Raw genomic sequence first — 26,695 nt, forward strand, 5'->3', positions numbered from 1 at the left:
AAGACAGAGTGACTCAACGATTACCACTTATCAACACACAATGTCATGACAGAGCAAGTCCAGCATCAGAAGACACAAGAGAGGATTTGAGATGACCAGTCACTTTGCATCAATGAACACAGCGGCGGAGCAGTTCTAATGGAAGGGTTTCGTTTTCTTAGCTTAATTTAGAGATACAGCGTGGTAACAGGCCATTCAGCACACCAAGTCCACGCCGACCAATAATCACCCATGCACCAATTCTATTCGACACTCTAGGGACAGTTTACAGAAGCCAATTAACCTACAAATCTGCATGTCTTTGGAATGTGGGAGGAAAGTAGAGCACCCAGATAAAACCCACACCATCACAGGGAAAGCGTACAAACTCTGTACAGACAGCACCTGTAGTCAGGATTGAACCTGGGTCTCTGGCACTGTAAGGCAGCAGCTCTATCATATCATATCATATCATATCATATATATACAGCCGGAAACAGGCCTTTTCGGCCCTCCAAGTCCGTGCCGCCCAGTGATCCCCGTACATTAACACTATCCTATACCCACTAGGGACAATTTTTACATTTACCCAGCCAATTAACCTACATACCTGTACGTCTTTGGAGTGTGGGAGGAAACCGAAGATCTCGGAGAAAACCCACGCAGGTCACGGGGAGAACGTACAAACTCCTTACAGTGCAGCACCCGTAGTCAGGATCGAACCTGAGTCTCCGGCGCTGCATTCGCTGTAAGGCAGCAACTCTACTGCTGCACCACTGTGCCGACCTTTTCTCCCTATTGCATTTAAATATTAAATAGAGAGATTTTATATGTGGCTTTAATTATAAAGGGTGTGTTGCATTGTACCAACTGGAGCAGGTGACCAATTGCTCAATACATTGTTTCAAGCAGGCTCAAATGTGTTTGCTTGTACAGGGGGTAGGCACACAAACAAGACAAGCACACTTTTCTTTTAGTTGTGTTTAACTTGCTGTTGTAATCTCCAGCATCTGTGAGAGTGGTACATACAAGGAAGCCAGGAACACAAGCAGCAATTTCATCAACCCGCTGAGAGCAACAAATAGCAGAGGGCTAGGAAATAAACCCAGCACTTTCCTCCTCTGTGTACAACCTCAATTTTAACAAATAATTGCACAAGGCAGGAAAATTATGCTAAATCAATGAGGTACAACCTGCCTTTTGCTGAAACACAGTGGTGGGACTGAAGTAAATTTCCAACAGTTCTGAGCTTATCCTGCACTCGTTATCCTCATAACTCCAACTCTTTGAACTCTCAATCACACTCAAAGTTTGATAACTTGCTTATTGATTAATTTTGCAAGAGGCTGAATAACTTAGCATCAAACTATTATTCGGAAGATATTCGCAGAACACAGAACAGCACAGCACAGGAACAGCACAGCACAGATGTCTAGCCCTTCTCTTAACTGTTTTTGAAACATTTATCACTAATAGATGTCTACGATCTGTGTTCACCTTTCAAACTGAAGAATTTCGGGAACAAGAAAGATGAAGAACAGTAAACCCGCAGAACATTAAATCATGGAAACGTTGACATTCGTTGCATATCTGAGTTGCTGACATTGTTAAGGAGGCTGAAAACATTTGTTTATGTTGGGTTCATCTGGCCTGACACTCATGAACAAAGGCATGGAAAATGATGCAATGTTATAAAACAAAGTAAGAATGACCAGTTTTTGATTCCCGCCCAATGCAGGAATTTCCTAATCCCAAATCGCAAATTTAGATACATCTCCAACAACAATACAGAGTACTGTTTGAAGATTAATTTCTTTGTAGATCTTTTAAAACAATAACATCATGGCTTTAAACAAACACAGGAAGATCTTGTGCGTGGGAGATCATGTCTCACAAATTTAATTGAGCATTTTTGCAGTAACCATGAAGTTTGATGGGGCATGGCTGCACACGTAGTCCATATGCACTTCAGCAAGGCCTTTGTTAAGATTCCGTATTTATTTCTGCATTTCAGACTTTATTCCTTGGGGCATAGGAGGCTGAAGGGCGATCTTATAGAATCACGGGGAGAATAAGTAATGTGAGTGCACAGTCTTTTTTCCTTGGTAGGGGAATCCAGAATAAGAGGGCATTGGTTTAAGATGAGAGAGGAAAGATTTAATAGGAACCCAAGGGAAACCTTTTCACAAAGGACGGTGGGTATATGGAACAATCTGCCAGAACAAGCAGCGGAGGCAGGTACAATACAACATTTGGTCAGGTACATGGATGGGAGACATCTAGTGGGATATTGGCCAAACTTGGGTAAAAGTACAAGTAAGATAGGGCATCTTAGTTGGCAAGGACGAGTTGGTCTGTAGGGCCCATTAATCTGCTACTTGATTCTACAAAGATAGTTACTCCAGCATGTTGTGTCGATCTTCAATTTAAACCAGTATCTGCAGTTCTTTGCTACACATTTTATCAGGAAGAAGGGTCTCGACCCGAAAACGTCAATTACTCCTTCTCTCCAGAGATGCTGCCTGTCCCACTGAATTACTCCAGCATTTTGTGTCTATCTTTGATTTAAACCAGCGTCTGCAGTTCTTTCCTACCTATCTATAAAGATAGTTCTGTGACAGCTTCGTATAATGAATGCCCAACTCAAGAAATAACTGCTATTCACATGTAACTCTCACTATGGATGAAGGAGGCTCCTCATGTTATTGTGCCAAAGCAACCAAGCATTAATATTCAGTGCGTCTTCAGCTCCACCCTGTCCTACCAAGGTAGTTATTGAACAGCCAAGTCATAATTCAAAGCTTGGTATAGGTATTGATTCATTTTTGTCATTTGTACTGAGATAGTGAAAAAGTTTGTCTCTCCTGCTATCCAGACATACCATATCATACCATACATGCGTACATCAGATAATAAATAGATATCAAATACGTCGTCACAGCTACAGAAATGGTGCAGATAAAGAAGTGCAATGACCACAACAAGGTAGACTGGAAGATCAGGAATACATCCTTAGCATATGAGGGATCCATGAATAGGCTAAGAACAGCGAGGAAGAAACTGTACTTGAATGTGATGTTGCATGCTTTCAAGCTTTTGTATCTTCTGGCCTAACCGGAGATGGAAGAAGATAGAATGACTGGGGTGCGAGACTGGTTTGTGTGCTGATGAGGGTTATGTAGAGATATCTTTTGCAGAGTGGCCCAATTGTTCAGGCATCATTGAGGTATGAAGTGGTTTAACATTGGGGGGGGGGGGGGGGGAACCCTTTCCAAGGATTTCACAATGGCGAGGAATGTGAAGGGATTTGTAGTGCCCGTCCCGCCAGGGAATCACCCCTCACTCAGACACACACAAATCCACAACAGACAAATCTACCACCAACATCAATTACCAAACACCAAGTAGCATTTTGGTAGATGAGGCAACAACAAAACTATTGTTCAATGGGAAGGAGACCTGATCACACAAACAACAAAAAAAATCAGTCTTTTACAGTCTTGGGCTTTCAGTGAGTTGCAAAGGAGGTTTGGTGAAGAGCAGAGTACAGGGAGGGAGGGAAACGCTGTGCAGATAACTGTTATCGACTTACCATTATCAGCATCTCTTTCTCCTCCTCATTGTCGGCAGTGAACTTTGCACGATCGAGTTCATCGTGCATTTCTGAGAGCTGATCCTGCAAGTCCCGAATTTCACTCTGGTACTGCTCCCGCTCCATCTTCACTTGCACCAATCTGACAGAAACACACCAGTCCAATATTTCCTTTCCAACCACTGCACACTTTACATCATCAACAGCAAACATTTCCATTCACATTGCACCTCGAACCCATCAAAATCTCCCAAAGTACTTCAGGGTTAACTGTTACAGAACTATGGCATAAAATATCAATGTAGATAGCCAGAAACCTAATCTGTGAGGCAGGGTTTAACAATTAAAACAGAAAATGCTCGAATAATTGGGTAAAGTTAGGCAACATCTGTGGAAAGCGACACAAAGTCATGGAGTAATTAAGCAGGTCGGGCAGCTTTTTTTGAGAATATGGAGAGGCAATGTTTTGGGACAAAACCCAATACATCGCCCGTCCAGAAATGCTGCCTGACCTATTGAGTTACTCAAGAACTTTGTGTCCTTTTGTTAATTAACCAGCATCTGCAGTTCATTGTTTCTACGTCTGTGGAAAGAGAAACAGTTAAAAATTCAGGGTGAAAATTAAGTAAAAATATGAACCAATTTTCTGTTTTTATTTCAAGGTAAGGGAGTCTAAAACTAGAGGGCGTAGGTTTAAGGTGAGTGGTGTAGATCTAAAGGGGACCTGAGGTGGTGATGAGAATATGGAATGAGCTGCCAGAGGAAGTATCAGGGGCAAGTGAAATGAGAACATTTAAAATACATTTGAACAGGTTCAATGGAGAGGAAAGGTTGAGAAGGAGGGGGGCCAAATGCCACAATAGGAACTAACTCAGGAAAGCGCATTGGTCAGCATGGATGTTGGGCCGAGTGGCCTGTTTCTGTGCTGTAGAACTTTACGACTCTAAGCTTTGGGAAATATGAGAAAAAAAAATCAGCACTTGGAACATGCACCCAGGTGACACCAGTTTACCAGCCCTGCAACCATCATCGTACAATAATACACAAAACATACAGAAGCTTCTAGAAATGCCCATGAACTAAATAAATCTCAGAAACTAACTTATACCTTGGATTTGATTTGGATCCTATCTCACTTAACTCTGAGAAAAAGGAGAAATAGAAATTACAAAGATTTAAAAAAAATACCAGGCTAGAGCCCAATTCTTGGTGTATCAAGCCAGTAATAAAAAGCTGAAGTTTGTAACAAGCTTTGGAAAGAACTGCCAGGATTTAGCTTTATGTTTTAGAATTGCAAATGTATAAACAAATTATAGCCAAACATGGTGAAACAATATTCTTCAGTGGAAGGGTTATCATCATAGGAAGGTATCAATGAACAGCCACAACTGAAACATTAACCTAAAGCTCCAATAGGACTAACAGATTGTATTATATTTTGTATAAGAAAATAACTGCAGATGCTGGTACAAATCGAAGGTATTTATTCACAAAATGCTGGAGTAACTCAGCAGGTCAGGCAGCATCTCAGGAGAGAAGGAATGGGAGACGTTTCAGGTCGAGACCCTTCTTCAGTCTGAAGAAGGGTCTCGACCCGAAACGTCGCCCATTCCTTCTCTCCTGAGATGCTGCCTGGCCTGCTGAGTTACTCCAGCATTTTGTGAATAAATACCTTTGTATTATATTTTGTCCTCTCTACTGTCAGACTCCAGAAATAATGCCAGGTTCTCCAGAGATGGGGGCCAAGAAATGCTGCTGAGAACAAATTATGGGTTTGTACGACAGTGAAACCTTTCTTGCTTCTCATGCAATAAAGTTTGATGGATTTTTTTTGAAGATGGCATTTGTCCAAAGTTTCCATCTACAGTAGTTACTGATTTTTGAAATGAAGATTGCAAAAGAGTGTATCTACGGCAGACAAGAATCATTGACAATTACCTCTGGATCTCCAGAGGAAGGAACTGCAGATGCTTGTTTAAATCAAAGACTGACACAAAATGCTGGAGTAACTCAATGGGACAGGCAGTTTCTCTGGAGAAAAGGAATGGGTGACGTTTCGGGTCGAGACCCCACTCCAGACTGAAAGTCACGAGAAAGGGAAAAGAGAGATGTAGAACAAATGTATGAAAGATGTGCAAAAAAAAGACAGGAAACAGTTCAAGTAACTTTGTAACCCCTGCATTCCCTCTCTCTCAACCCCGTCCCCCACCACCCAAGTCACACCAGCTTTTCGTTCTCACCTAGCAAACAGCTATCAAAGGCCTGTTTTATTTATCATTGTTATTTTGTTTGCATATCTTTCATTCATTTGCTCTATATTTCTCTACACCAGTGAAGCCGTGGTGAAAGCTGCGAATTTTGTAATTCTTCCAACTGCAAGGCCCAGGATTAAAATTTTGAGTCAATGCCAAGTGCTAAATTAACAAACTTATTAATTGTCAGTTGACAATTAATATTTTGTAATCTCATTCGAGTACAAATATTATGTGACATTATAATTTATTTTACTTGATAGTTTTTTTAAAAATCACTAAGTAAAGATGCATTTAATCTAGCGACACATTCCCTCAGATATCCAACCCTGCCTACTCACTCTTCCAGTTGATTTCGCAGCTCTTTATCACTTTTTGCTAGCTGCTCTCGTAAACGATTATTTTCTTCCATATTTTCTTCCATTTCATACTGTAGGCTTTTGAGATTGTCTTTGGTCCTATCATTTTGCTCTCTGTCATTCTGTGGTCTCTAAAACACAAGCGTTGGCGGTCAGTTAAGGTCTTTGACATTACCTACCAATGTAACATAAATCCACAAGTTACTCGTAATACCATCGTCAATTCATCCACTTTTCTTTGCAGTTCTTCTGCTTTCTTCTCCACTGCCCTCACTTTCTTTTCAAGCTCATTTTTCTGCTCCAATAGGGCTTGGTATTCAGAGGAAGTGTCATCCTGAAAATCAAACGTACACAAACATCAACACATTTGTTCTTTCAAAAAGTATAAAGAGAGATGAACACAGCCCAGTCCATCGCAGGCTCACTGTTTCTTTCTATCCAGTCCACCTTCATGGTACTTGTAAGAAGGAACTGCAGATGCTGGTTTAAACCAAAGATAGACACAAAAAGCTGGAGAAGATAGAGAAGTTTGAAAGCCTGTACATCCAGACCCAAGAAGAGTTTCTCTTCCACTGCTATCAGACTCCTGAACCAATCAATTCCTTCACACTCCATTCCCAGAGGTACTGCCACATACGCTTAATCTTACAGGTAACTTCTACCTCATTCAGTTATTCCGTTAGTGCACTTCAATTTAATTTTACAATTCCGCTATTTGCAATCATCATTATTTTTATTGCCGTATCTATCATTATCGTATACTGTGTCATCTACGAGGTTATTGCCAACAATAAATGTAATTGCACCCTGGTGTGTATGGCAATAAATCAATTTGAATTTGAACCCGGCCCTGGCGGGAAAGATCTGACTGCCACAGATAGTTTCGGACCCCATCGACCGATTGTGGCAGACTTGGTGACCTTTAGTACAGGTAGCCTGGTCCATGACACACCAAGGCACAATACTTGACTCACTAGCCAAAAGAGAACCCCCATGTGTCGGAAGGAACTTCAGATCTGGTTTAAACTGAAGATAGACACAAAAAGCTGGAGTAGCTCAGCGGGACAGGCAGCATCTCTGGAGAGAAGGAATGGGTGACGTTTCAGGTTCCCTTCTTCAGGCTAGTCAGGGGAAAGGGAAGTGTAGAACAATGAATGAGATTGGAGGTTGGGATTCCTCCTGCAGACAGCACAAGGGCCAATGCGTACACTGGCCTCGAACACGAATCAGTTTGTAAGCTTTCAATAGTCCTGGCAAGCTTGACAGATGAGCCAGCCGAACACTAACAGCACGCTGGGTCAAGCATGGAGGTCATTTAGCTCTAGCTCTGCCAATCTGCATCCAAGATAAATAGAATATCATTTTATGAAAGAATGCACACATTCCACATACAAGAACAAGCTACTCTTTGTTGTATATTTTTCTGTATCTTGTTTACAAAATTCTAACATGGTGATGAATTTTCACATTGCCATGATTAGCTCAATTGCCAGGATAACAGTAAGAAGAAGGGTCTCGACCCGAAACATCACCTATTCCTTTTCTCCCGACCCGCCAAGTTACTCCAGCTTTGTGCGTCTATCTAACAGTAACAATTCTTGTTCCAAACACCACAAGAATACTTGTTAGATTTGTGTGTCATAAATTCATAAGTCATAAAAGTAGAATTAGGCCATTCGGCCCATCCATTTATGGCTGATCTATCTTTCTGTCTCAACCCCATTCTCCTGCCTTCTCCCATAACCCTTGATGTCCATAAGAAAATCTTAAACTGCAATGCTCATCTGTTTTGTTGAGAGAAATGTTAATTCTAAGATTCGTCTTGTCAAAGACAGAAAATGAGAGAATTATTCAGCAGGTCAGGCAACCACTGAGGAGAAACAGTCAATAAATCAGGTCATTAGTTACTTTCGTTCTGTAGTCCTCAGCTATTTCCAAGATGTTAGTTTTGTATTTTTTTTCCATGAGGACAAGCACAAAATATTTAATATTTCTGCCACTTCCCTATTTCCCAGTCTCAATCTAACCAATATCAAATGTCGCTCCTTTTTTCCCCTTTTAACATCTACATAGAAAATCCTACAACATGTATTCATTTACGTTCTATGGTCTACTTTTGTTTTCTACTTTCCTTTCCTTATTGGTCTTCCTTTGGCTTTATTCTGTAATCAGAATCACAGTTTGTGCAATAAACAAAGACAGCAAATTAGATGCTTACACAAGTCCACTAGTAACAGGCAGTAGATGGGGCTGGTGCAAATCAGAATAGTCCTAAAGAAAGCAGGGGCAGCACGGTGGTACAGTGGTAGAGTTGCTGCCTTACAGCGCTTTCAGCGCCGGAGACCCAGGTTTGATCCCGACTACCAGGGAGCTGTCTGTACGGAGTTTGTACATTCTTCCCGTGACCCCATGGGTTTTCTCCGAGATCTTCGATTTCCTCCAAAACTCCAAAGACTTACAGGTTTGTAGGTTAATTGGCTTGGTATAAGTATAAATTGTCTAGAGTGAGTGTAGGATAGTGCTAATGTGCGGGGATCGCTGGTCGGAGCGAACTCGGTGGGCTGAAGGGCCTGTTTCCGTGCTGTATCTCTAAACTAAACTAAACTAAAACATGTGTTATCTGGCTTTGTGAGTTGCTTTAGAACCATGACATTTTGGAAAGTGACAAGCAGTAAATATCTCCCTTGCCATCTCCTTCAACAGCTCAATATGCTGGTTATCATGTCCCAGAGATTCATGGCCTTTCTGTCCTTTTCCCCAACAGTGTTCTTATTTACTATTTTCTTCTCTAACCTCATTATTTACTCTAGTTCTGTAATCCTCAGTTATTTTCAGGAGGTTTGTTTAATATCTTTTTCCATGGAAACAAATGCCAAATGCTGAATATTTTTGCCACTTCCTTATTTCCCAGTCTCAGTCTGGCCCATCTTAACTGACGCTCCTTTTTTTCACTTCTTAACATCCATATAGAAAATCTTACAACCCGTTTTCATTTACGTTCTGTGGTCTACTTTTGTATTCTACTTTCCTTTTCTTATTGGTCTTCCTTTGCTCACTTCTGAAATTGTTCCAAGCCTTAAATAACATCAACGTACAAATTAAAATTTGATCTCTTTAATGCAGCTACTTTACTATCATATACCACATGGAACTCTTCAGGCAAAACCCAATAAAATATAAAGTTATGGTCCTTCAGGCTTTATTCCTAATGCTTTAGATTGAACAATTGAAACATGTTTTTCCTGACTGCATTCCACAGTGGAACACCACCCTCAGCTTAGAGTCCCTTCTGGCACATAAAAGCAACAATTGACGACTGTAGATTACTATATTCAAAGGCGGCACTGCAACATGAAGATATATTTCAAATATTTCTGTACCATTTGCTTAGAGCAAAATTTTTGACCATTTTAAGCTCAAACGATAATTATTTGAGTTACTTGACATCATTATATAGCAAGCACCAGAAAACTACACATGGTAAATGTGTATCACAGTTCATTACAAGGTTCATCAGATAACCATTGTAAAGATTAAGATTTCATATAAGAGTGATTTTTGTTTTAAAATCGCACCCGAGCATAGGTTCCATGTGTTTGCGTATTAATGTTTCATTAATATTACCGCATACAAAATTACACTTGTTTTGCTAATATTCTGTTTTTTGTTACATTGAATGAAAGATTGGGATATGTAACATCATTTACGTAAAATACCATGCCGGAATACACACAATTAAACTCTGCATAACTGAAAATTGTCCTGGCCAACTTTCTTTTCTCAATGTGTTTAACTGAACACTTCTTGTAAATGACTGCAGCAAATTAGGTAAAACAAAAACAAAGGGAACAAAGGCAATTAAAAAAAATATTGACAAGAAAATATAAATATTGTGATAGTCCCAGGTCTGCATATGTTGGGGCAAGGAAGGACACAACCTCACTCTCCTAAATACAATCATATTAAAAATGGCAGGCTAACGTTTGCTGTACTATGTATGGCTGTGTACACCCTGCAAATTTAAATTCCCTTGCAGACTCCTGAGACACAGGGATTTCAGAACCAAACCCCAAGAGTGTTGTCAGAGAGTCGCAGGTGAGAAACCCACCAAGAAAGATGCAGCCTTTAAATTCAAGTAATTAAACAAGTCAAATTGAAAATCTGGAGTCAGTAGTGGAAACCACAAAACTCTCGGGTTGTTGTGAAAACCCATTAATGGTTCATGGATTGCTCTCAAGGACGGAACAGTCCTATGCTGGTCCATCTCCCATTCCTGACCCACCATTGTGGTGACCATTTAAAGAGGCCCAGCAAGTCACTCAGTTCAGGGGTTGAGTGTGGATGGGCAATAAACGCTAGTCTTGCCATACTGTGAATATTTAAATAATGAAATACAAACACCATCCAGATTTGACTGAAAACTAACAATCAATAATTATTTTAATGTCAAAAACGCAAGCTGTGGCTTTTATTTTGAGGTGATTAGCTTCTTACAGTATGCAGCATGAAAAGAGGCCCCTCGGCTCATCGAGAGTGTGCCAAGCATCAACCAAACACTTACATTCGTTTTATTCTCCCCACATTCTCATTAACTCGCCAAAAATTCTACCACTCACCCATACACAAGGGGCAAATGACACAAATGGCACCTGATGTCAGGATTTAACGCATGTTGCAGGTGCATTGAGACAGCAGTATTACCTCCTGAGTCTCGGTGTTAAACATAAAGGGCTTTGGCAAGACCATGGACTATTGTGTGCAATTTTGGTCTCCTTACGTACAAAAAATACATTGACACAGAGAGAACCCAGCGAAGATTCACTGGACCAATTCCAGGGATCGCAGTTTGCTTGAGGAGAGATTGAGTAGATTTTGTTCGCCAGAGTTTAGAAGGATGAGGGGAGATTTCACTGAATCTTACTTAATTCTTCTATCACTCAACAGACCAAATTCAGAGAGAATGCTTCCCCTGGCTAAGGAGTTTCGAACGAAGGGTCACAGCATTAGAATTAAAGGCAGTCCATTTAGTCATGAGACGAGGAGAAATTTCATGGTGCAAAAGGATATTGAATCTTTAACATTTCTACCCCAGAGTATTGTGGAAGCATAGTCACACAAACAGAGAACGATAGATTCCAGGATGTAAAGGGAATCAAGACTGTGTGATCTTGCAGGAAAATGAAAAGGAGATAGATCAGCTGTGATTTTGATGAATGGAGCATATAGCTCCTAAGAGTAATTGCACGCCTCATGTTCCTATTTCATATCTTTTTTTGGTATCACAAAATGCTGGAGTAACTCAACGGGTCAGGCAGCATCTCTGGAGAGAAGGAATGGGTGATGTTTCGGGTCGAGACCCTTCTTCAGACTGATGACATTTCGGGTCGAGACCCTTCTTCAGACTGAAGAAGGGTCTCGGCTACGACCACGTTTTAACCAACATCTGCAGTTATTTTCCTTCATATATTTTTATGTTCTTTACTCACCTTTTTGTCCTTTTGTCTTTCCAAACTGACTGCACTCTTTGATTTTAAGGTCTGGATTTTCTCAAACACCAAATTGACTTTCTTTTTAGTGGCATCGTCATCCTGACTCCTGAAGAAAAGACAACAGTTTACATCAACAGTCTCTTAATTGCTTTAAACAACAGCCCAAATAATCAGCCCCGGTCGGTCAGTGCCTCAGACAGTGATTCACCAGAGCACACATACTTAGGAGGCAATGAAGTAGAAAATAAATTATTCAAATGTCTAGTGATTGCTACTTTATTCACTCAGATTTCAATGTCCTGAAAGAGCTTTGACCTCTGATTCCATAAGCACAAACTAAATTACAAGGCTTCTTTGGTGAAACAGTCAAATAATTCTACCCAAAAAAATGGAATTAATTGGAGCTGAAAAATAAATGACCTGATGTGATTAAAATGTTTTTTCAAAATGAGGTAATCAATCTAGGATATTAGAAGTATGGGTGGATAATGATGAGTTTACAATTAAAAACCTGCATTGTTTTCAGCAACCAAGGTTGCTGCGCTGTGTCAATGAGTTATGCCAATTGTAATGCATGTTCTCCTGATCAAAACTCATTTATTAAACGGGTCATACTCTGTACAAACAAAGTTGAAAAACAAACTGCACAAATTTGCACAGCACAATTTTCCTTTTTGCGATTAAAATATGCATGGAATGAGACTTGCCAAGATTAAACCCGAACTGAGTGTGATTATTTGCACTACAGTACCAATAAAAAAGGAGTCAGGAAGCTGTAACAGAGTGATTTAGTGCAAGAGGCAATGGTGAGGTTATTAGCACTCACCATTATTACGGGGTAAGTAGCCAGGAATAACTGGCGCCCAGACACACATGGTTAAATGCAGAACTCAAGAGTTTGCTGGGGGGTTTTGCCAAGTTGTTTCACATGTTTTGCTAGAAATGGTATGTGCCGGGAGGCCTGGCATTTAAATACACTAACCCCAAGAGTCTGTGAGATCTGCCCATTATTCTTTCCAAAAAAGGTCAAAGCTTGCCCAAATCAGTGTGTGTGCATTTAACGCGGTGATAGTCTTAATTACTACCAACTCTCCTTGCACTAAAAGGTGGATACTTATCCCTTCAATTAATATTGATGATCTTCCGCAAACATTCTTTATATTATCTTTGCTTATCTCTCCTTCTCTCTCAAACCTTTCTTTCCTTCCGTTCATTTATTTCACGCTGTAAATTTCCATTGGGTTAAATTTGATCTACACATTAACGTATATACAAAGTGTACCTCATTGAGGATCCTCCAGTCCGATTGCATGCCTGATCCCTGTGAAGCATTGGCTTGGACCTCTGTAAGACGCTGCATAAAGGTTCATGGCAAGTTTGTGGGTTACTGCAGGCATGTGCTGTTCATTCACTGCTGGACTCAGAATCTGGGCCAATGTTTTTAATTATTAATAGTATTCACAGTGTGTAATGGGAAGACTGTTTATTCAGGTCAGTGAATCTGGATGAGGGGGGGGGGGAGGGAAGAGAATATATTCTACTTTCTACATATCTTTCTTGCACTATGATCATGCCATTAGTACTTTTATATTCTTTTGTTCTATTTTGCAGAGAGCTTCTATCCTAACCTTCAATTTTCACAGCTGTTTTCAAAAAACGTTGTTTGGCTGTTTATCCAATGCCTGTAATTGGTGACTACATTCCTGACATTTTAAACCTGTCGATCCCTTCCCCCTGGCTGATTTTGTTTAGCCTTATTAAACTGGCTTTTCTTTGAATTTCCAGTTCTAGCAAACAGTCCACACCCAAAACATAAATTGTAGTTTTCTCACCTTACAGATAGGGGAAGGGCAATTGTAAAATTTGTTTTCATTTCAAATTTTCAGCAATTGCAGTTTACCTCTTCAGTTTATGTACAAGGTAAGACTGAATGAAGCTGGGAAATCTCACTCAAGGGATTTTAAAAAAAATTACTGAGCTGGAAGTTAAACGTTTACAGATTTTCACACCTAAAGCACAATCCACCTATATCCACCTTTTCTTTGGTAGAAAACCTGCTTGCAATTATCATGGGATAAATGTGGAAATTATGCAATCATGACCTGGTCCATTTATATCATCGGCATTACATACCCCTGAGTTTGAGGTGGTCTGAACCAAACACACCATGTCTGAAGGTTGGTGCTGGATTCACCAATTGCAGCAAAGTCATTGCACTTTACCTCAGACTTCCCATTGACTAAACTGACACATGCTGTAGTCCAGCAACCTGCCAAGATTCAATGTCTTAGCCCAAAGCTGTTAGACAGACACATGGGTGGGTTGGCGAAGAGAGGGCTGATACCCTTTGTCAATCTGTATCCCGGGGTCAGGGCAGAGGTGAAGGGAGGAGGGAACAAATTATGCAAGCAGGACTCGAGAACACTGTATGGAACAGCTCACAGCCAATACACTTTATGAGAAGACTTACCAGCTTTTCACTTTTATTTTGCTTTGAGTTTCCATTTAAATAATTATTTTTTAACCGAGGTATTGCCTGACAGGAAGATAGAAAATGAGCGGAACAGTGTGAGTTAGCTCACAATAGGGCACGATATGTTCCAATTTGAGCAAGGTTGAAGATTCTGGGTTAACCATGAGAGCAAAGGATTCATTTGCAGGGATTCAGACGTGGAATAGCAAGAGAGACTGGCAACACCATCTTCACGCACTTTGAACATTTAATGGGGGTGAGGTTGGTTAAGGTGACAAAGTGGTTAAAGACGGGTTTCTTGTGGATAAAGTAACTGAAAGCAGATTTAAAAGGAGAGGGAACTATACATAACATTGGCCAACATGAGATCTGGAACTGCAATGGAGTCATAAGTATTCAGGTTGGATTAAGGTCAAGGGAGAGGAGGCGAGTAAAAAGAACACAATAAGCTTAGAGAGGCCACACAGGGGAGAAACCAGAAAAAGATGCAGATTCAGATCTGGGACATGGAAGAACCTTAGGGGAAATGCTGTTTGCCATACAAAAGGAAGGAAATGGGAGGGAAAATGTAGAGGCCACTGCAAAAGTAAAAATTCAATTTACAGTAGGAGACAGAAGCCAAGAGATCACACTATCATGGAAAATTAGAGTTTGTTAAAACAACAGGATTGGCAGTGATTTATGTAGACAGCCCATATCTGGCAATGGAAGATTAATATCTACCAAAGGTTCCCAAGTCTGTAAACCTTGGACTAAAGATATCATGGGGGTGGGGAGAGGGGGGTGGGGGTGGAGGAGCAAGGTGAGGAAAATAATGGTTTAAAGGAGACAAAAATAGAGGCTGGGATGGAGACAGTAGCTTAGATATATGGAGACAGGAGACTGAAATGTTGGAAATTTGTACCAATTCAAATAAAAATCTGCATTTAGTTCAGGTTATTGGATAAGTAATATTATTCAATGCAGAAAAATGATTAAAAATCAGCAAATGTTTTTTCACTTCTGTGCATTTTAACAAATAGATGAATGCACTGCTGCAGAAGTATAAAACTTTGGTTATGCTGCATTTGGAGTAGTGTGTGCAGATCTGGTTGCCATATTACAGGAAGGATGTAGAGGCTTCAGAGAGTGTGTAAAAGAAGTTCACCAGGATGTTGCCCAGATTTAAGTATTTTAGCTGCAAGGAGAAGTTGGATAAACTTTGACTGTTTTCTCTGGAGTGTTACAGACCACAGGTGATCCAAAAGAAGCAGATCAAATTTTGGGAGGCATAGATGCAAATAGCATTTCCCAGGCATAATTTTAAGGTGAGAGGGGATAAGTTTAAACGGCGATTTTCAAGGTAAGGGTATTTTTTGTTCAGAGAGTGGTAGGTTCCCAGAAAATGCTGCCAGGGGAGGTGGTAGAAGCAGATATATTAGCAACATTTAAGGGGCATCTAGACAGACACATGAGCGGACAGGAAATGGAGGGATTATGGCAAACTGGATTAGTTTAAGTTGTTTGCACAGACATCATTTGCCGAAGGACCTGTTCCTGTGCTGCACTGTTTTATGGCTACAATGCAAAAATGGAACATGCTTAACTGTAAAGTAATTGAATAATTCCCAATGTAATCAATGGGAACAAAAAATCGGTTCCCTCATTAAGCACTTCCATTTAAACCAGCCTGCATGTTGAATCGCCTTTGGCTCCTACAAGTATTACTGAATAATTAGTATTTGAACAGAAGAAACTCACAGGCAATCTGACATAAACAAAAGATCCATTTGTAATGGTGATTAAGAATTACCAAAGTGTTGAATATTTCTTTCATCTGCGTTTGCTTTGAACAGCACAAAGAGCATTAAAGATTGACATAACCAGAGGCAAGTTCCCTAAAGTATATTAAAAACATAAACAAATAATATCTGATGTTAATACCTCCTGAATTCTAGTTTAAAATAATTCATCTCAACCATTAAAGATTTCTGGCAAGTGTAGATTTAATAAGCTACTAAACATCTATTTCAAGTTTAGATAATACTTGCACAACACAGTTTGATTTGGTTTGGATACCAACCCCACTTTCAGATAGTTGTACAGGATTTGTTTTGCTGTCTCCTCATTCGTTTGTTGATCTTTCAAAAGGTCAGGAGTCACCTAAAATATATTTTTAAAGATTAAAAATAATTACATTGTTGTGCTATTTTAAAACCTAATTAACTTTATTGTAAAATTCAACATCCATTATATGAAATTTAACTGCAATGACAGATTCAGAATTAGGAAAAGTTTCAAAGAACAGTATGTGTTTCAATACATATATACAAGGATCAAATGCCCTTTTACAACCCAACAAAATGTGAATTGCCAAATATTCAGCATGATAGAAATACAGCAACAATTAGTTAGAAAGTCCTGCCATTAAATGCTTGTCTTTTGAGAGGAACTGGGTGAGAGGAGACATGAAAACTTGCATGTTTGAGAACTTAGCATTTATTGCACCTTTCTTTGGGTCACCAAATTGCTGGCCCATCCAGTTTATATGCGATGCACTGTGACACCAATTGGCCTTCTCTAGAGGTATTGTAGATAATGAGGTGAAGTGGTTTCTCTCCTCAGGTTCCTGCTCTTTCCATACTATGATTCTGATAACCAGGCTCCCTGATCCAAGATTAATAAACTTTAAAGAGATCCCTTTGTCCAACATATGTCCTCACTGCATTAGCATTAGATACCTCACTTTCTAGAGATGTCAGGGAGCGTTATGTCAGGGACCTTCATCACAAGAGTGGAAAAGCCAGCTGTCTTATTCCTCCCTCACTACACTGCTGTTGTCAGCACACTGGTGACACAGTGGCACAGCAGTAGAGTTGTTGCCTTACAGCGCCAGAGACCCGGGATCATCATCTATAGCTCTTTTTTCCCTTATCCCTAACCAGTCTGAAGAAGGGTCTCGACCTGAAACGTCACCCATTCCTTCTCTCCAGAGATGCTGCCTGTCCCGCTGAGTTACTCCAGCTCTTTGTGTTCCCAGGTCCAATCCTGACTACAGGTGCTGTCCGTATGGAGTTTGTACATTCTCTCTGTGTCCGCATAGGCTTTCTCTGGATGCTCCAATTTTAAGAGTCAAGAGTCGAGCGTCAAGAATGTTTTATTGTCATACGTCCCAGATAGAACAATTAAATTCTTACTTGCAGCAGCACAACAGAATATGTAAATCTTTGTTCCTCTCACATTCCAAAGAAGTGCAGGTTTGTAGGTTAGTTGGCTTCTGTAAATGCCCCTAGTGTGTAGGATAGGGTACGGGTGATCATTCAGTCTGAAGAAGGGTCTCGACCTGAAACGCCACACATTCCTTCACTCCAGAGATGCTGCCTGACCCACCGAGTTACTCCAGCATTTTGTGATACCTTCGATTTGTACCAGCATCTGCAGTTATTTTCCTACACACATTGGCCAGTGCAGACTCAGTGGGCTGAAGGGCCTATTTCCATGCTGTATCTCTAAACTAAACTGAAAATTACTAAAGACCAAACTGAAGCCATTACTTCCAGCAGCATGGCCTGCAGCCACAAACTTCCAGATCTGCATGACTCAACCCAAGGCATCTAGAGAGCCAAAAGGGTTCAATAATTTCTGGAATTCAAACATAGTACAATCTTATTTATCTATGGAGAGAAAATTACTCACAAAAGAAGTAATAGAAGAGGAATATAAATCTTGAGAAAGTGTTCCATTTGAAGCTTGAGGAAAGCAAAAATATAATCTTAAATTCGTGCAGTTAAGTGCAGAAGCAAATAAATAGAATTAGTACACATCAGCTAGATGGCATCAGCATGTTTCAAAGTAAAGGTCACTGCCACTGCAGAGTATCCCGACAACATCGGCAGGGTTGGGGAGAGGTTAATCAGCTTTGCTGAACACCTACTGACTGAAAGAATCCATGGACCTTGCAGCTTTGAAAGCTGTAACACCTCTCAGAGTTAATCACTGACCTGCACTGGTACAGGAGAAAGAGGGTCCCCAGTGCCCATGGAAACATTAGAAGCAAGTGAGGAGAGAGAAAAAAAAAATGTTTATGTAAGAAAATAAAATCCCGTGATGCAGTGCTGTTCATTCAAACAACGCTTCCTAGGGTTACTTACAGGCACACCAGGAACATTCAAGATACTTCTGAAATAACTCCAAAGCTGAGCAGTTTTCGAAAGCACAGAACAGTTTTAAATAAAAATTCTTAGAAGGAATGTACTAAATTAACACCTTCACACCTGTCCCTTCCTGAAGAAAGCACTAGGGCAGTTTATTTATTATTTGAACATCTGCAGTAGTGTTGGAGACATACACACATCCAGGCACGTCCCTCCTCCTGCTGACTGGGTGAAGATTTGTGTGTGTGGATGTGCATCACCTCTCCCCAAAAAGTGAACAATCCCCCTGTCACATGCGTCTTGCATTAGATACATAGAATGCAATAACTCAGCAGCTCCAGTGATTTAGTTTAGTTTAGTTTGGAGATACAGTGCGGAAACAGGCCCTTCGGCCCAACGAGTCCGTGCCAACCAGCGTTCCCGCATACTTACACTCTCCTACACACACTACAGACAATTTACAATTAAACCAAGACAATTAACCTACAAACCTGTACATCTTTGGAGTGTTTGAGTCTTTGATTTATTTGAAAGAACCCAGCATCTGGAGATAAAGGGTGGCTTTTACATTTACAGCTCTGCTACTCACCGGCCCATCACGATCACAGGCATTCTGGCTCGTGTGAAGATCCAAACCCTTCTTATAGATCCCAAGGAAGGAGGGTATGGTTTTATTCATCTTTGCTTGTGTGACAGGCACTGCTTCTGTCTTTTTGACTTCAGGCTTGTTGATTGCCCTTACAGGGTGTGAAGATGATTTAATGGCAGGTCTTCCATTGAGCTCAGCAGTTGCCCCTCCATCTACTTCGGACTGACTTGCGCCCTTGGCGAAACCGTACTTCGGGTTCCCCTGACCGGCTGAAGGCCGCTTTGGGAGACGGCCAAGACTCCTGGTGGAAACAACATTATTGGCCGGGGGTGGACTCTCACGCGGGGCAGGGGATTTGAAGCTTTGAGATATGATGTTCTGACGGCGCAACTGAGATGGTCGAAGCAAGTGCTCATTTGAAGCTCCAAACTTCTTATCTGGGTTAGCAAAGCTACTCTGGGATTTAAGTGGGAAAACACTATCGACACTCCGAGATCGTTTTCGATCTTCTGGATCAATTCGGTTTCTCCTCGCTGACCTTCCTCGTCGATGGTGACCCTCTTTACCGTCAAATTTATGAATCAGCTCATCCACGCCGGGAATATGCTCAGAGTCAATATCACGGCCGGTGCCGGGGAAGAAGGGAATGTATCTCCTATTTTCGTGCCGATTTATATTTTCAGCAGAGAGTTCTTCTTCGGGGTCTTCCACCCACAGTTTGTTGGAAGGAGCCAACTTGTCAGGACTTGCTGAGGTGGGGGTTGAGGAGGATGACCGACGCAATGCCGACACCTCGAAAGTTCTCCCGCTGGTGTCTGGCCGGCGCAGAGGGAGCACATCCGGGCGTGCAGTCCGGGAATCTTCCAAATCAGTGTTGACGGCATTCTGAAAATTCATTTTGCTGTTCCCTGAATCCACGCTTCCACTCCTGGGCCCTGCAATTTTCTTGGTTGCATCGCCCGTTGGTGGGACCTTACTGATATTAATTTTCTCATCACTGGATTTAATTGAGCCTGACGATCTGGCATCTAACTTCCTCGTAAATTCTGACTTGGGCAAAAGATGTAAAGAGCTATCTATGTTGTTCTCGGGGGTCTTGCTACTGGCCAGGCTTTGCCAACCAGGCTGTTTCAGGCTGGTCTTTTCAGGGTCATAGGGCTTGAGAATTTCGGGATGCTTTTGGAAATTCAGTAAATTACTTGCTTTCACGTGGCTACTGTCATCCTTGGCCCTGGAGGTCTCGGCTCCTGGCAGCTGTGGATAAGGAGATGGCTTTGGTGAACTGAAACGTTGACTTTCTGGAAAGGTGAAGTGGCTATTAGTGGAGAATGTGTTTCTCTGCTCTCTTGCATAAGGCCCGGAATATGCTTTAAAAACATCTTGAGATGCAGTCTGATTAAAGCCACCATTCTCAGGGGGAGGCTCATACATTTGCATTTGTCCTTCCTGGTTGCTGTTTAGCACAACATATGGCTGCCCATCGATTCCCTGCACTCTAATGCTGACTCCATAAGACCCCGATTTGTTCGGGCCAGTGTGATATTTTGGTGCCCTTGTTGCTTCTTCTTGTGAGTCTTGAATAAACCTGATTTGGATTCCATAATCTCGCTGCATTTGTTTATCCGGTATAGCACCAACATAAGACTCCATGGGAACTGATTAGAAATTCGGTGGGTAGTTCACTGTAATTTAGAAAATAACCTCGTTAGGAGCGAGAAACAAAACAAAAGCACTGAACAATACTGATCAAGCACTGCAAAACGTTGTGAGGAATTGTTTGAAAGAGGGATTCGATATCAATATGAAGGGGAGAGTGTTACGAAATCTAACCTTTGACAAAATACAGTAGTTGATTTTCAGGGGGTGTTTGAAATGGGAAATGGGATGAATCCATGTTGGAAATTGGCTCAGACAACTGCAGAATGATGGATACTATTGCTGAATCCACCCAACAAATAAGGTCAATCACAGAGTACTGGAGCAACTCAGCAGGTCAGGTAGCAAGTTTGGATGACATTGATGAGCGATGTTTTATGTTGGGATTCTTCATCAGTCTGAAGATGGATCCCAGTCTGAAACATCACCTATGCATCCCCTCCACAGATGCTGCTTGACCTCCAGCACTTTGTGTTTTATTCAAGATTCAGCGGCTGCAATGTCTAACAGCACCAAGGCCAGGAGCAGAGTGCCATGGAGATGTTAGCAGCACCAGGCTGGTGCAAAGTCTGGAGGTTGGATGGGACCTTTGCAGAAATCCGAAAAATGCCAGCAAACCTTGAGAAGTCAAGTCAAGTCAAGTCAAGTCAATTTTATTTGTATAGCACATTTAAAAACAACCCACGTTGACCAAAGTGCTGTACATTTGATTAGGTTCCAATAGAAAAAAAATGAAAACATACAATAGCACGCAAACAGTTCACAGCGCCTCCTCAATGAGCCTCAAACGCTAGGGAGTAGAAATATGTTTTGAGCCTGGACTTAAAGGAGTCGATGGAGGGGGCAGTTCTGATGGGGAGAGGGATGCTGTTCCACAGTCTAGGAGCTGCAACCGCAAAAGCGCGGTCACCCCTGAGTTTAAGCCTAGACCGCGGGATAGTGAGTAGCCCCAAGTCGGCCGATCTGAGGGACCTGGAGTTAGAGAGGGGGGTTAGAAGATTTTTGATGTAGGGGGGGGGAGTGTCCATTTAGAGCTTTATACGTGAATAGGAGGAGCTTGAAGTTGATTCTGTACCGTACAGGGAGCCAGTGGAGAGAGGCCAGAATCGGGGTGATGTGGTCCCTTTTACGGGTACCCGTCAGGAGTCTCGCTGCGGCGTTTTGGACCAGTTGCAGGCGGGACAGGGAAGATTGGCTGATCCCAGTGTATAGGGAGTTGCAGTAGTCTAGGCGGGAGGAAATGAAAGCGTGAATGATTTTTTCTGTGTCGTCGAATTGGAGGAAAGGTTTGATTTTAGCTATGGTTCGAAGTTGGAAGAAGCTGGCTTTTACCACAGCGTTGACTTGCTTATCAAATTTTAATGCAGAGTCAAATATCATGCCGAGGTTTTTGACATGCGGTTTGACTAGGCAGGATAGGCTTCCAAGACTGCCTGTTATCAATTTGATGGAGTCGGGGGGGCCGAATAGGATGACCTCAGACTTGCTCTCATTTAATTGGAGGAAGTTCTGTGCCATCCAACATTTTATGTCCTCAAGGCAGTGTGAGAGGCTGTTTAAATTTGACTGGTTGTTGGGTTTCAGGGGGAGGTAAAGCTGAGTGTCATCGGCATAGCAGTGGAAAGAAATGCCGTGCCTTTGAATGATTTGGCCAAGGGGGAGCATGTATAGAGAGAAGAGAATGGGGCCCAGGATGGAGCCTTGTGGAACTCCGCAGGAGAGGCTAGCTGGAGCAGAGGAATAACTGCCTATGTTGATGGCGAAACTCCTATCTTTGAGGTACGAAGCGAACCAGCTCAGGGCAGTGCCATCAATGCCAACCGCGTACCGGAGACGGTCAATAAGGATGGTGTAGTCCACTGTATTGAACGCTGCGCTGAGGTCGAGAAGGAGCAGGATTGCACAGTCGCCGGTGTCGATGGCGAGAAGCAGGTCGTTGTGTACCTTCAACAAGGCAGACTCTGTGCTGTGGTGGGCTCTGAAACCTGACTGGAAACTTTCCAGGATGGTGTTTTGGTGCAGGTAGGGCACTAATTGGTTTAGGATTGCCTTTTCAAGGACTTTTGACAGGAATGGCAGTTTGGAAATGGGTCTGTAGTTGCTAGGCAAGGTGGGGTCTGGAAGAGAAGGACCTGGAATGCAAGGGCATGTGGAGTATTCTGGACGCAATGTCATGAAACCTCAGTGTGAGAGCTTGACTGATATTGATTAGTGGCGAGCGAGGGTGGGCTGTGATGTGAAAGTGGAAGTACAGGCGAAACCCACATTCCAGTTGTTCCTGTTACAGAATTTTGTCCTTATCGAATTCACTAATCACTACCCCAAAATTTGAGACACAGAATAAAATTCACTTTCTCAGAATTTGCGTGGGAAAACAGTGAATACTTGCTTCCCTTGGCACGCACGCATGTTGAGGCTTTGCGATACAGAGTCACAATACTGCCCATTTCCAGGGAGCGCAAGCCCCTTTAACACAGGGATTGCCCGTAACACAGGAAGAAAACGTTATCCGTGCTGAAACACCAGTAGCAAGTGCTGGGAGTCTACAGCAAGTCAGGCCTCGTCTGTGCAGAGGGAGATGGAGTTAATGGTCATGTCCAAAAGATTTCAACGGGTCTTTGAATTAAAACCCTAATATTTTTTCTCTTTCCATAGACATGGCCTAACTCGGAGGTCATAAGGTCATGTGATAGGAGCAGATTTAGGCCATTTGGCCCATCAAGTCTACTCCGCCATTCACTCATGGTTGATCTATCTCTCCCTCCTAACCCCATTCTCCTGCCTTCTCCCCACAACCCCTGACACCCGTACTCATCAAGACATTGAATCAAGGAACGGAGTATTTGTAGTATTTGCTATTCTTATTATGGAAGCAGGAACCAGTAATTGACAGCATCCAGAGGTTTCAACTGATGGTTCAGGGCACCTGGACACTAACATTAATCAGTGTAACTCTATCCTGGTGTGTAGCGGGTAGTGGAACTAACTGAGAAATATCAACTACGCTCCAAACAGCTGACCTGGTTTTGCTACTGTTCATCCAGAGAAATAAATACTACAGCAGATATAATCAATAAATATGGTAATGTTGCCAATGAGAAACAGAAAAGGGTCAAAGGTATAAATCCAACTGACAGCTTGAAAACATAAGTTGAAGTCATTGTGCTGGTTCCATTGGGACAGGTAAGAATAGAACCATGAGAAGCAATGCTCGGAGGCAAAGTGAGGAGGCGAAAACACATCTCAAATTACAGCCTAGAGATGATCCCAAGAAGTATGAGTGATTGATGATGGAATGGCCAACTGTCATTGGGACCATAGCAAGGTTAAATATGTACAGCTGAAGGATATTGTTAGTGACGTTGATCCAGGAAATGTAATGGTGCAAATGACAGAGGCCCTGAAGCTGCAGGGATCTGATCTCAAGTTAATCAACTTAAAAGGGGAGGAAGAAGGGCCTCGTCCCGAAACGTCACCCATTCCTTCTCTCCTGAGATGCTGCCTGACCTGCTGAGTTACTCCAGCATTTTGTGAATAAAAGGGGAGGAATAGATTTAGGAATTTGGCTGCAGAGAACGAAAAGTGAGACACAAGGAACTGCAGATTCTGGATTACACAACAAAAAAAACAAAGTGCTGGAGTAACTCAGCGAGCCAGGCAGTATTCTCTGGAGGACATGGATGGGTAACATTTTGGGTTGGGACCCTTAAATCATCTCACTTGGGGAAACCAATGTCTTGGGAGAGTGAGGGAGTGCAAGCAAGCGTCTCCACCTTTTACACAAGCATTTACAAGATGGTGGCCAACCCAGGCGACTCTTTGTGTGCTGGTCACAGAAGGGGATCTACAATCACGTATTACAATCGCTCTGATCATTTAAATCTATACTCCGACAGCAACTTTTCTTATTCCGTTTTTCATGTATCTGTACACGATGGATGGCTCGATTGTAATCATGTACAGGTCCCCCCCCACTAACGATGCTTCGACTTATGATATTCGACTTTACAATGGTGCAAACGCTGGGCAACAGCAACGACCTGCAGCTCGCTTCCGGCCACGTGGTCAGGTGTATCAAATGCACTTCAATGTACAATATTTTCAGTTTGCGATGGGTTTATCGGAACGTAACCCCATTGTAAGTTGAGGAGCACCTGTATTGTCTTTCCACTGACTGGTTAGCTTCCCACCGAACCTCGATACACATGAACTCAACACTTCATAATTTCAGCACAGCATGAACGACACAGAGATTCTGCAAAACGTAATATATAATTATCGACGTTCCCAGTGGCGCATGTGATCATGTGAACAGACCGTATCACGCAATGGATTCCCAGCTGGTGCACCATCCAATTCTACTGAGCATTCAAACTCTTACAATTTCCCTTCTCATTGTTTTCATTCTCTACATGACTGTCTGAGAGGATTACTGCTCACTACCGAGTGACAATCTCAACAGTGCCTTCAAGCAGGTGGGAGGGTTGGGAGTAAAATCAAAGTTTCTGATGATGTCGCAACCACATGCCAATTTATCCAACAATACGGGAGGTTATGTGGACACAAGGAACAGCAGAAGCTGGTTCACAAAAAAGACACAAAGTGCTGGAGTAACTTAGCGTGTCAGGCAACATCTCTGGAGAACATGGATAGGCAACGTTTCAGGTCCCAACCTATCTTCAGGCAGGAAGTTATAATGTTGGTGGTCCTAACCTTGCTAAGTAATAAATGGCAGAATTTTCTACTGAATAAATAAATGGATTACTACAATGTACTTCTTTCCATACAGTATCACTCCGACGAAAGGCACTCTCTGCACAATTATTCAGCCACACTGACCGCATTGTATTCAGGAGCAGTGAACAGAGCTGATGTCAAGTTGCTAAAGTAAAAACTTCAAAATGTTGGGAAAACGTTGGTATTTCTGGCTTAACATGAAAGAACCTTTGGCTGGGATTCTGTCAGAGCGTTTTAATAACAATTCTGTACTCAGGCATTTAACCTGCAGGCTGACAATTCAGCCACTAAAAGCCAGACAACTCAGACCGTTATATATTTTCTGGACAATTTCCCACGGCAATACACAAGGGAAAATTGGAACCAAGAGTTCTAATGAAGAGAGGCTTGGGGCAGGAGATGCTAAAAGGCATGTCTCGGTATGATTTTCAATATCTTGCAGTCTGTCCGTATTTTGTTAGGGTCCTTAAATTATTGCAGCAAGAAACATAAATTTCCAGGAGTATGAAAAAGAGAAACAGATCTTACCTAATTATACTGACGGGGCCCCAGTTGGTTTGAGGAGGGTGGGGCGGCATAGTGGCGCAGCGGTTGAGTTGCTGATTTACAGCGCCAGAGGCCGGGGTTCGATCCCGACTACGGGTGCTTGGCTGTACGGAGTTTGTACGTTCTCCCCGTGACCTACGTGGGTTTTCTCCAAGATCTTCCCACACTCCAAAGATGTACAGGATTGTAGGTTAATTGGCTTGGTATACGTCTAGATTGTCACTCGTATGTTTAGGATAGTGTAAGGGGGTGATCGCTGGTCGGCGGGGACTCAGTGGGCCGAAGGGGCTGTTTCCGCGCTGAATCTCTAAACTAACTAAAAAAGGAGCTCCTTGGCTAGAATTTGAGAGACTGGTCTGAGGCAGAAATTCACTGCTGAACTGCTGCCAGTGCAGCAAACAGCAACAGCAGGACAAGTTTATACAGACATCTTCCATTACAAGCACTGAGGCTGGGGTTTATCAGAGAAAGGCTGACACAGACTTCTGGCAACTGACAGCCTTGTGGACAGGAAGCTCTGACTGAGGCTGGTATGTTGCAAGTACACAGCTTCATGTCACTTCATTAAAAGGCATCATGAAATGAAGTGGATCCAGAATGCAACCAAAACTCATTAACCAAACTAACAGTCACTGTACTAACCAGAGGTGGTGATCTGTCGATTGGGCAAAGGAAACAGAACAACATCTCATGGACACAGACTATTATATTATGGAACTCATCAGCACGCAAACACTTCATTTACCTGCGCTGTGCTTCAAGGTACAACATTAATATGTAGAATGTTCAGTGATGAATTAGTCAGTAAAGGTACAGTCAGAAATACGGCTATCTATTAAATAACACGATTGATTAAATTATGTCATAACAGGACATATCAAAAACAGGAT

General features: G+C 42.0%; 1 protein-coding gene across 5 annotated transcripts in view; it reads right to left on the bottom strand.

Moving 5' to 3' along the window:
• cgnl1 (cingulin-like 1) overlaps positions 1 to 26,695 on the bottom strand; it is a 132,243-nt gene that overhangs the window by 74,570 nt on the left and 30,978 nt on the right. For 4 of the 5 annotated variants that reach the window (XM_078427048.1, XM_078427045.1, XM_078427044.1 and 1 more), the window contains exons 2-7: positions 18,867 to 20,548; positions 16,207 to 16,286; positions 11,669 to 11,777; positions 6,397 to 6,516; positions 6,165 to 6,313; positions 3,572 to 3,713 (exon numbers count right to left, since the gene is read on the bottom strand). In XM_078427048.1, coding sequence (XP_078283174.1) covers positions 3,572 to 3,713; positions 6,165 to 6,313; positions 6,397 to 6,516; positions 11,669 to 11,777; positions 16,207 to 16,286; positions 18,867 to 20,516 — 2,250 coding nt within the window. In that variant the 5' untranslated portion in view covers positions 20,517 to 20,548. Of the gene's footprint in view, positions 1 to 3,571; positions 3,714 to 6,164; positions 6,314 to 6,396; positions 6,517 to 11,668; positions 11,778 to 16,206; positions 16,287 to 18,866; positions 20,549 to 25,787; positions 25,936 to 26,695 lie in introns of those variants that run through there. The other variant, XM_078427046.1, reaches the window with a different exon arrangement.

This window comes from Rhinoraja longicauda, chromosome 33, assembly GCF_053455715.1.
Source record: "Rhinoraja longicauda isolate Sanriku21f chromosome 33, sRhiLon1.1, whole genome shotgun sequence".
Classification (NCBI taxonomy): Eukaryota; Metazoa; Chordata; class Chondrichthyes; order Rajiformes; family Arhynchobatidae; genus Rhinoraja; species Rhinoraja longicauda.